Raw genomic sequence first — 11,087 nt, forward strand, 5'->3', positions numbered from 1 at the left:
GTATATTGTATGTATGTATATTGTTCTGTATGTAACATATTGTATGTATATTGTCCTGTATGTAACATATTGTATGTATATTGTTCTGTATGTAACATATTGTATGTATATTGTCCTGTATGTAACATATAACATATTGTATGTATGTATATTGTTCTGTATGTAACATATTGTATGTATGTATATTGTCCTGTATGTAACATATTGTATGTATATTGTCCTGTATATAACATATTGTATGTATATTGTTCTGTATGTAACATATTGTATGTATGTTATTGTCCTGTATGTAACATATTGTATGTATATTGTCCTGTATGTAACATATTGTATGTATATTGTCCTGTATGTAACATATTGTATGTATATTGTCCTGTATGTAACATATTGTATGTATATTGTCCTGTATTGTATGTATATTGTCCTGTATGTAACATATTGTATGTATATTGTTCTGTATGTAACATATTGTATGTATATTGTCTGTATGTAACATATTGTATGTATATTGTCCTGTATGTAACATATTGTATATATATTATTCATATTGTATGTATGTATATTGTCCTGTATGTAACATATTGTATGTATATTGTTCTGTATGTAACATATTGTATGTATATTGTCCTGTATGTAACATATTGTATGTATATTGTTCTGTATGTAACATATTGTATGTATATTGTTCTGTATGTAACATATTGTATGTATATTGTTCTGTATGTAACATATTGTATGTATATTGTTCTGTATGTAACATATTGTATGTATATTGTTCTGTATGTAACATATTGTATGTATATTGTTCTGTATGTAACATATTGTATGTATATTGTTCTGTATGTAACATATTGTATGTATATTGTTCTGTATGTAACATATTGTATGTATGTATATTGTCCTGTATGTAACATATTGTATGTATGTATATTGTTCTGTATGTAACATATTGTATGTATATTGTTCTGTATGTAACATATTGTATGTATATTGTTCTGTATGTAACATATTGTATGTATATTGTCCTGTATGTAACATATTGTATGTATATTGTTCTGTATGTAACATATTGTATGTATATTGTTCTGTATGTAACATATTGTATGTATATTGTTCTGTATGTAACATATTGTATGTATGTATATTGTTCTGTATGTAACATATTGTATGTATGTATATTGTCCTGTATGTAACATATTGTATGTATGTATATTGTTCTGTATGTAACATATTGTATGTATATTGTCCTGTATGTAACATATTGTATGTATGTATATTGTCCTGTATGTAACATATTGTATGTATATTGTCCTGTATGTAACATATTGTATGTATATTGTTCTGTATGTAACATATTGTATGTATGTATATTGTTCTGTATGTAACATATTGTATGTATATTGTTCCCTATGTAACATATAGCTTGGAAAATAAATACATGTGTTTCCAACATTAGGACGGTTTCCTAAAGAAGTGAAATCCGCTTTGTGTTTTGTTCCTTGAAACGATACTAATGAATATCGAGATACTGGTATCGTCATGGCCCAACACACACACACACACACACACACACACACACACACACACACACACACACACACACACACACCTTGCTGAAGCCGGGGGCTCCGTAGAGGAGGAAGAAGGAGCCCTCGTCCTGGTTGACTCCCAGCAGGATTTGGGTGTCTTTGATGTTGCCTGATGACAGCATGGCCTCTGGGTTGTCAGGGAGGACCACGCCATCGATGACCGGCACGAAGGAGAAACGGAAGATGGCCGACCATGGCATGACCTGGGAAAAAAAGGTAAATAATATCAAATAAACCATAGTGACCCTATTCACTAGAACTGTACTACTTATTCATGATCAAATATAAATGTCAACACAAAACCTTGACTCTTTATTTCTCTATTTAGCCTAATTTAGAACACATTCCTCCAATATGTAAAATATAAAATGTCAAATTAAGTGTAAATGCACACATAAACAAACATTTTAAAGTAAAATAAACATATATACACACAAAGGTAAACATAAATGCAAAGCTTTATACAAAATGTTAAGCTTTGTGTAAAACGGAAATATTAAAAGGTAAAACATGAATTTCAAACTTTCCGTAAGATGTAAAAATGTACGTAACACATCAATGTAAATGACCTGCCACTCCTGGTGGATGAGGTCCTGGGGGGGCTTGTTACGGAGACAGTCCACCAGCTCTGTGTCGTTACCCCCAGAGGGACAGCCCACCAGTTTCCCCAACATGGCAGCTCTCCGCTGGGCTTCAGCGGGCGTAACAGTGGCCCAGGGACAGTTGGGGACTCCACTCTGGAGGATGGCTCGGGTGAAGGTGGGGCGGCTGTCTGGAGACAGGAGGTGTATTCCCACAGAGACTGCTCCTGCACTCTCCCCAAAGATGGTCACCTACGAGTAGTAGTAGTTCATAATATTAATATTGAATTTGTAGAGAGCATCTCCCAAGCACGCAGGCATGAACGCACACACACACAAACTCTTTGTTATCATTACCTGCTTGGGGTTGCCCCCGAAGATATGTATGTTATTCTGGATCCACTGGAGGGCCATACGTTGGTCTAGGAGCCCCACATTCCCAGGGGCCTCCGAAGAGCCAGGAAGAGCCAGGAAACCAAAGGCCCCGACACGGTAGTTCATGGACACCACCACCACCTTCTCAGAGTGGGCCAGGTAACGTCCATCATACACATCCAGGGACGAGGAGCCACTGTAGAACAATACAAAACAATATAACATTATTGTCCATATGTTACATGGAACAATGGAACTTTGTCTCTGGATAGAGAGCACGTTGTCTTTTGTTCATTTATCAATCAGATATCACACACACCAAGCACCCCTGGATGGAGAGCACGTTGTCTTTTGTTCATTTATCAATCAGATATCACACACACCAAGCACCCCTGGATGGAGAGCACGTTGTCTTTTGTTCATTTATCAATCCGATATCACACACACCAAGCACCCCTGGATGGAGAGCAGGTTGTCTTTTGTTCATTTATCAATCAGATATCACACACACCAAGCACCCCTGGATGGAGAGCAGGTTGTCTTTTGTTCATTTATCAATCCGATATCACACACACCAAGCACCCCTGGATGGAGAGCACGTTGTCTTTTGTTCATTTATCAATCAGATAACACACACATCAAGCACCCCTGGATGGAGAGCACGTTGTCTTTTGTTCATTTATCAATCAGATATCACACACACCAAGCACCCCTGGATGGAGAGCAGGTTGTGCCTTGCACAAGGGCACAATTGTAGTTAAGGGATTGTTGTTAGGATGTGAACCCAGAAGCCCTCTAGTTGCAAGCTCAAACCCTCCAGTTACAGGGCCATCTGCTTAGCACACTGGGCTACCTACCTGTAGAAGCCTCCACCGTAGATCCACACCATCACGGTGAGGTTGTGAGGTCTGGGGGAGGTTGGTACCCAGATGTTGAGGTATAGGCAGTCCTCACTCATCTCCCTGTTGGAATCAGATCAAACTGGATTTAGTGAACATTGTGGCCTTGCTAGCTACCATCACAACTGGTATAATTTAAAATCCATTTAAAATCACAAAACACACTTTACCGTAAAATAATGAAAGGAAGTAAAAGAGAATAAATAACATTGAAACCAAACGTCCCAAATGGCCCCGTTTCCTACATAGTGCACTACACTGACAAGTTCTGGCCTGGTTTAGATCTTATCTGTCGGAAAGATATCAGTTTGTCTCTGTGAATGGCTTGTCCTCTGACAAATCAACTGTAAATTTCGATCATCCTATTTTTCCAACTTAATTGAGGAAAATCAGAACAACCCGAAATGTCTTTTTGATACTGTCGCAAAGCTAACTAAAAAGCAGCATTCCCCAAGTGAGGATGGCTTTCACTTCAGCAGTAATAAATTCATGAACTTCTTTGAGGAAAAAAAAATCATGATTATTAGAAAGCAAATTATGGACTTTAAATCTGTGCATTCCTTCAAAGCTCAGTTGTCCTGAGTCTGCACAACTCTGCCAACACCTAGGATCAAGAGAGACACAAGTATTTTAGTACTATATCTCTTGACACAATGATGAAAATAATCATGGCCTCTAAACCTTCAAGCTGCATACTGGACCCTATTCCAACTAAACTACTGAAAGAGCTGCTTCCTGTGCTTGGCCCTCCTATGTTGAACATAATAAACGGCTCTCTATCCACCGGATGTGTACAAAACACTAAAAGTGGCAGTAATAAAGCCTCTCTTGAAAAAGCCAAACCTTGACCCAGAAAATATTTTAAAAACTATCGGCCTATATCGAATCTTCCATTCCTCTCAACATTTTTAGAAAGGCTGTTGCGCAGCAACTCACTGCCTCCCTGAAGACAAACAATGTATACGAAATGCTTGTCTGGTTTTAGACCCCATCATAGCACTGAGACTGCACTTGTGAAGGTGGTAAATGACCTTTTAATGGCATCAGACCGAGGCTCTGCATCTGTCCTCGTGCTCCTAGACCTTAGTGCTGCTTTTGATACCATCGATCACCACATTCTTTTGGAGAGATTGTAAACCCAAATTGGTCTACAGGGACAAGTTCTGGCCTGGTTTAGTTCTTATCTGTCGGAAAGATATCAGTTTGTCTCTGTGAATGGCTTGTCCTCTGACAAATCAACTGTACATTTCGGTGTTCCTCAAGGTTCCGTTTTAGGACCCCTATTGTTTTCACTATATATTTTACCTCTTGGGGATGTCATTCGAAAACATAATGTTAACATTCACTGCTATGCGGATGACACTGTACATTTCAATGAAACATGGTGAAACCCCAAAATTGCCCTCGCTAGAAGCCTGTGTTTCAGACATAAGGAAGTGGATGGCTGCAAACATTCTACTTTTAAACTCGGACAAAACAGAGATGCTTGTTGTAGGTCTCAAGAAACAAAGAGATATTCTGTTGAATCTGACAATTAATCTTAATGGTTGTACAGTCGTCTAAAATAAAACTGTGAAGGACCTCGGCGTTACTCTGGACCCTGATCTCTCTTTTGACGAACATCTTTCTGTCCAAAAATTATGCAGAAAAATTAATCCATGCTTTTGTTACTTCTAGGTTAGACTACTGCAATGCTCTACTTTACGGCTACCCGGATAAAGCACTAAATAAACTTCAGTTAGTACTAAATACAGCTGCTAGAATCCTGACTACAACCAAAGAATTTGATCATATTACTCCAGTGCTAGCCTCCCTACACTGGCTTCCTGTCAAGGCAAGGGCTGATTTCAAGGTTTTACTGCTAACCTACAAAGCATTACATGGGCTTGCTCCTACCTATCTCTCTGATTTGGTCCTGCCGTACATACCTACACGTACGCTACGGTTACAAGACGCAGGCCTCCTAGTTGTCCCTAGAATTTCTAAGCAAACAGCTAAAGGCAGGGCTTTCTCCTATAGAGCTCAATTTTTATGGAATGGTCTGCCTACCCATGTGATAGACGCAAACTCGGTCTCAACCTTTAAGTCTTTACTGAAGACTCATCTCTTCAGTGGGTCGTATGATTGAGTGTAGTCTGGGCCAGGAGTGTGAAGGTGAACGGAAAGGCCCTGGAGCAACGAACCGCCCTTGCTGTCTCTGCCTGGCCGGTTCCCCTCTTTCCACTGGGATTCTTTGCCTCCAATCCTATTACAGGGGCTGAGTCACTGGCTTACTGGTGCTCTTTCATGCCGTCCCTAGGAGGGGTGCGTCACTTGAGTGGGTTGAGTCACTGATGTGATCTTCCTGTCTGGGTTGGCACCCCCCTTGGGTTGTGCCGTGGCGGAGATCTTGGTGGGCTATACTCGGCCTTGTCTCAGGATGGTAAGTTGGTGGTTGAAGATATCCCTCTAGTGGTGTGGGGGCTGTGCTTTGGCAAAGTAGGTGGGGTTATATCATTCCTGTTTGGCCCTGTCCGGGGTATCATCGGATGGGGCCACAGTGTCTTCTGACCCCTCCTGTCTCAGCCTCCAGTATTTATGCTGCAGTAGTTTATGTGTCGTGGGGCTAGGGTCAGTTTGTTATATCTGGAGTACTTCTCCTGTCTTATCCGGTGTCCTGTGTGAATTTAAGTATGCTCTCTCTAATTCTCTCTTTCTTTCTCTCTCTCGGAGGACCTGAGCCCTAGGACTATGCCTCAGGACTACCTGGCATGATGACTCCTTTCTGTCCCCAGTCCACCTGGCCATGCTGCTGCTCCAGTTTCAACTGTTCTGCCTGCGGCTATGGAATCCTGACCTGTTCACCGGACGTGCTACCTGTCCCAGACCTATTATTTGACCATGCTCGTCATTTATGAACATTTGAACATCTTGGCCAGAAGAGGACTGGCCACCCCTCATAGCCTGGTTCCTCTCTAGGTTTCTTCCTAGGTTTTGGCCTTTCTAGAGTTTTTCCTAGCCAACGTGCTTCAACACCTCCATTGCTTGCTGTTTGGGGTTTTAGGCTGGGTTCCTGTACAGCACTTTGAGATATCAGCTGATGTACGAAGGGCTATATAAATAAATTAGATTTTGATTTGATTTTGAACAGAGTCCTAAGAGCCCTAGTCAAAAGTAGTGCACTAAATAGGGAATATAGTGCATTTAGGGACGCACACAACAAGAGGATGTCTTAAACAATCAACCAGTTAGGGTTCCACATCTCAGAACCCTGGAAAATGTCAAAGTAAATGTAAACCTGTTCGGGTTCCACATCTCAGATCCTTGGAACCCGGGGAAAGAGGTGTCAATGAACTGATAGCAGGCGTTAGGGTAGGAGCTAGCGTCGAACACTCCCGACCACGGCTTCTTTGGCTCCGCCTTACGGAAGCGCTTCTCGCCCAGCGGGGGCTCGGCGAATGGGATGCCGAGGAAAGCAGTCACGTGACTCCTGTCGGGCGTCGGTAGGCGGATGCCGCGTAAGCTTCCTGCCCGCGTTGTCACAATGAGTTCCGGAGAGTCGCTCTGGGAACAAGAGAGTGAGGCGAGGAGCGAGAGGAAGACGGTGGAGGTCTTCATGATGTTGTTGTTTTCTGTGTTGTTTACTTCCTGGTTCTGGTTTCAGGTAGTCAGAAGTTTGTGCTCTCTGTTCTGTCTGGAGTCCCTCAGACCTAGATAAAGAGAAATAGAAAAAGAGGAAGAAAGAATGAAAGATAAATATAGATATATGGAAAAAGGGAGAGAGTGAGGCTTGGAAAAAGAAGGGCATGATAGGGATTTACTAAGCGACTGCGTGAGGTTGGCTTTAAAAAGACAAGGGAAAGGAAATAACTTGAAGCAATATTCCATATTGAAGGAAAACATGACACTATAGGAGTCAAATTACATGAAGTTGTAAGTTGTTGTTTAGGTTTTGCGATGTGTGGTTGCCATAGCGACCGGATTAGTTTGGGATGCATTTACATTTATAACTGTCACTTTAGTGTTAGTTTCCTTACATTTATAACTGTCTCTTTAGTGTTAGTTTCCTTACATTTATAACTGTCACTTTAGTGTTAGTTTCCTTACATTTATAACTGTCACTTTAGTGTTAGTTTCCATACATTTATAACTGTCACTTTAGTGTTAGTTTCCATACATTTACAACTGTCACTTTAGTGTTAGTTTCCATACATTTAGTGTTAGTTTCCTTACATTTATAACTGTCACTTTAGTGTTAGTTTCCTTACATTTATAACTCACTTTAGTGTTAGTTTCCTTACATTTATAACTGTCACTTTAGTGTTAGTTTCCTTACATTTATAACTCACTTTAGTGTTAGTTTCCTTACATTTATAACTCACTTTAGTGTTAGTTTCCTTACATTTATAACTGTCACTTTAGTGTTAGTTTCCTTACATTTATAACTGTCACTTTAGTGTTAGTTTCCTTACATTTATAACTCACTTTAGTGTTAGTTTCCTTACATTTATAACTGTCACTTTAGTGTTAGTTTCCTTACATTTATAACTGTCACTTTAGTGTTAGTTTCCTTACATTTATAACTCACTTTAGTGTTAGTTTCCTTACATTTATAACTGTCACTTTAGTGTTAGTTTCCTTACATTTATAACTGTCACTTTAGTGTTAGTTTCCTTACATTTATAACTGTCACTTTAGTGTTAGTTTCCTTACATTTATAACTCACTTTAGTGTTAGTTTCCTTACATTTATAACTCACTTTAGTGTTAGTTTCCTTACATTTATAACTGTCACTTTAGTGTTAGTTTCCATACATTTATAACTGTCACTTTAGTGTTAGTTTCCATACATTTATAACTGTCTCTTTAGTGTTAGTTTCCTTACATTTATAACTGTCACTTTAGTGTTAGTTTCCATACATTTATAACTGTCACTTTAGTGTTAGTTTCCTTACATTTATAACTGTCACTTTAGTGTTAGTTTCCTTACATTTATAACTGTCACTTTAGTGTTAGTTTCCTTACATTTATAACTCACTTTAGTGTTAGTTTCCTTACATTTATAACTCACTTTAGTGTTAGTTTCCTTACATTTATAACTCACTTTAGTGTTAGTTTCCATACATTTATAACTGTCACTTTAGTGTTAGTTTCCTTACATTTATAACTCACTTTAGTGTTAGTTTCCTTACATTTATAACTGTCACTTTAGTGTTAGTTTCCATACATTTATAACTGTCACTTTAGTGTTAGTTTCCTTACATTTATAACTGTCACTTTAGTGTTAGTTTCCTTACATTTATAACTCACTTTAGTGTTAGTTTCCTTACATTTATAACTCACTTTAGTGTTAGTTTCCTTACATTTATAACTCACTTTAGTGTTAGTTTCCATACATTTATAACTGTCACTTTAGTGTTAGTTTCCTTACATTTATAACTGTCACTTTACTGTTAGTTTCCTTACATTTATAACTCACTTTAGTGTTAGTTTCCTTACATTTTGCATCCTTCCATTACTAGATTATTAATTTGACTTTAATTTCTCTCATGTTCCTGTGGTTGTTCCTGAGGTGGATCAATAGTGGATTATATTAGGCTAATGTGTTACAAGTTGTGCAATAATTGGGGACATGTAGCATATTTGAATCATTATGGAACGCAGGCCATAGGTAGCAGTTTAAATCTGGAGCACGACTGGACCGTTGTCATCACAGTTACATGAAGATGCTTAGGGTAGATTTATAGGACTACTCTTCCAATTCTTCATAACCCTAAATAATATACAAGATCAGAGTATTTTTAAATCTACCAATTATCACTTAAAAGGAGACAAATATGCGTATATTTACATGGCTTTTTTTCCATTGTCCCTAATATTCTTGATCGTTCTCTCCATATGTTCTTGTGTCTGTCGAGAACATTCGAATAAAAAAGGTACACCAAATTTAAAGGGATGGCTTTAGATAAATGTGTTGAATGTATTGATTGAAAACTCTTGGCCAGCAAAGGTTTTTCAGCGGACGAATAAAATGTATTCGGCACGTGCAAGAGAACTTACGCCTGCAAAACCTGTTATGCACCCGCATAAGATAATAATACCAACTACTGAGAAGTGCGTAGGAAAGGCGTGGCGTCCAGGTGGTAGTCGAGGTAAACAAGACTTTGTTTTAGTTCAAATACTTTACGTGTGCCTCTCTCTCTCGCTCTCTGTGTGCCCACGCGCCACTCACAAGACGCCACCCTCCTGATTTTAATCAAATTATAGAGCACATATCTATCCATCAATCTAGGCCTATCAATCTATCTATCTATATGGAGTAGCCTATATCTTGTAACGTGTAGATTAGACATATTGCCTATAGTCTGTAGATGATATGGCGTTATAGCAGCAAACCAAGCCATCTTGTTTTGACAGTAGCACCATAGACAGACATCATGCAACATCAAGGAGCATCACACACACACACACGCTCTCTCCAGGTAGAGTCCTGGTTACCCAGCTACATTACCCTGCTGCTGCTGTGTGTGTGTGTGTCACTGCCAGCTGAGGTAAACATACATCAGACATTCCTGACATGGCCAGCAAATGTCTGTCTGTCCTGATCTTTCCAACATGGCACAGGATCAAAGCCATCAGGCTAGACTAGGAAATTGGTTGCAATGGTAAGCGTTATTAAACGGAAAGACATAGTCATGAGCTATTGGGCAACGAAAGATAATAGGCCTAATAATAATAATAGTAATAATATTAATAGTAATAACAGGCCTACAATAAACACTGATTTGGCCTACATATTCCGTGTTGCTCAACGCACAGATTTGACACAATTGCATTTGCAACATAATAATAAGCCTAGCTATATAATCCTGTATGTTGCGTTTCACATCAAGTGTTCATGTAACAAACACGACGCCCACTGTCTATAAAATCTATTACAAGCACAACAGACGAGACATCGGCAATGTATGAACCAAACAGATGTGTGCGAGGAGAGGAACGCCAACAAACACACGTGTTTCGCTCAGTGGTCTCACCATGGATGGCGCGTCACACACGCAACATCGACAGCACAGTAGCTATACCCCACACACTCACGCACAGTCACCCCCCTCTCACTCTCTTTCCCACAATATCCAATTGCATGATCATGTTGCCGGGGTGAATGAATATCCCACATTCGAATGTTCCAATTCTATTCCACTCACCGACGAGAATGACAGAGGAGCGAGGCTAGATCGTGTCATTTCCAGCAGAATGTCTATAAAAGGACAGACAGCAGCTGCTGCTGCACGCACGGAGCTCGAGCCGAACCGAGCGCACCACTGGGCTCAGGCTGTGCGTTTGACCTTACCTGGCTAGTTAGTAGCCTAGTGGGTCCAACCCGGCTAAAGACGCTGCTTCGCAGAATCCCCTGGGAGACAAGCGACCCTCGCCCTGTCAACCTATTTAGACGAAGTTAAACCCAGTGTCCTCGGCACAGTTAGGGGGTGAGTGAGGGTTTCTGGTCGGGGAGCAAAGACGCGCGGTTTAATTACGGTCTTCGCTGCTTTGCTGTCAGCCCTAGGTGTTTGTTTAATGTGCCCGTCTCTCTCTCTCTGTATTGAGTGGGGGTAGTGACCCCTTACTGTGCTGTTAGGACGGCGGGGGAGACTGTCGCTGATA

The 11,087-nt window shown here is 39.9% G+C and overlaps 1 protein-coding gene across 1 annotated transcript in view; it reads right to left on the reverse strand.

The window, feature by feature from the left end:
• LOC115122638 (acetylcholinesterase-like) overlaps positions 1-11,087 on the reverse strand; it is a 33,485-nt gene extending 22,398 nt beyond the window's left edge. Inside the window, exons 1-6 of the mRNA XM_065025294.1 lie at positions 10,777-11,087; positions 6,722-7,133; positions 3,403-3,507; positions 2,528-2,741; positions 2,159-2,422; positions 1,610-1,792 (exon numbers count right to left, since the gene is read on the reverse strand). Coding sequence (XP_064881366.1) covers positions 1,610-1,792; positions 2,159-2,422; positions 2,528-2,741; positions 3,403-3,507; positions 6,722-7,041 — 1,086 coding nt within the window. The 5' untranslated portion in view covers positions 7,042-7,133; positions 10,777-11,087. The remainder of the gene's footprint in view (positions 1-1,609; positions 1,793-2,158; positions 2,423-2,527; positions 2,742-3,402; positions 3,508-6,721; positions 7,134-10,776) is intronic.

This window comes from Oncorhynchus nerka, linkage group LG12 (genome assembly GCF_034236695.1).
Source record: "Oncorhynchus nerka isolate Pitt River linkage group LG12, Oner_Uvic_2.0, whole genome shotgun sequence".
NCBI classification, from domain to species: domain Eukaryota; kingdom Metazoa; phylum Chordata; class Actinopteri; order Salmoniformes; family Salmonidae; genus Oncorhynchus; species Oncorhynchus nerka.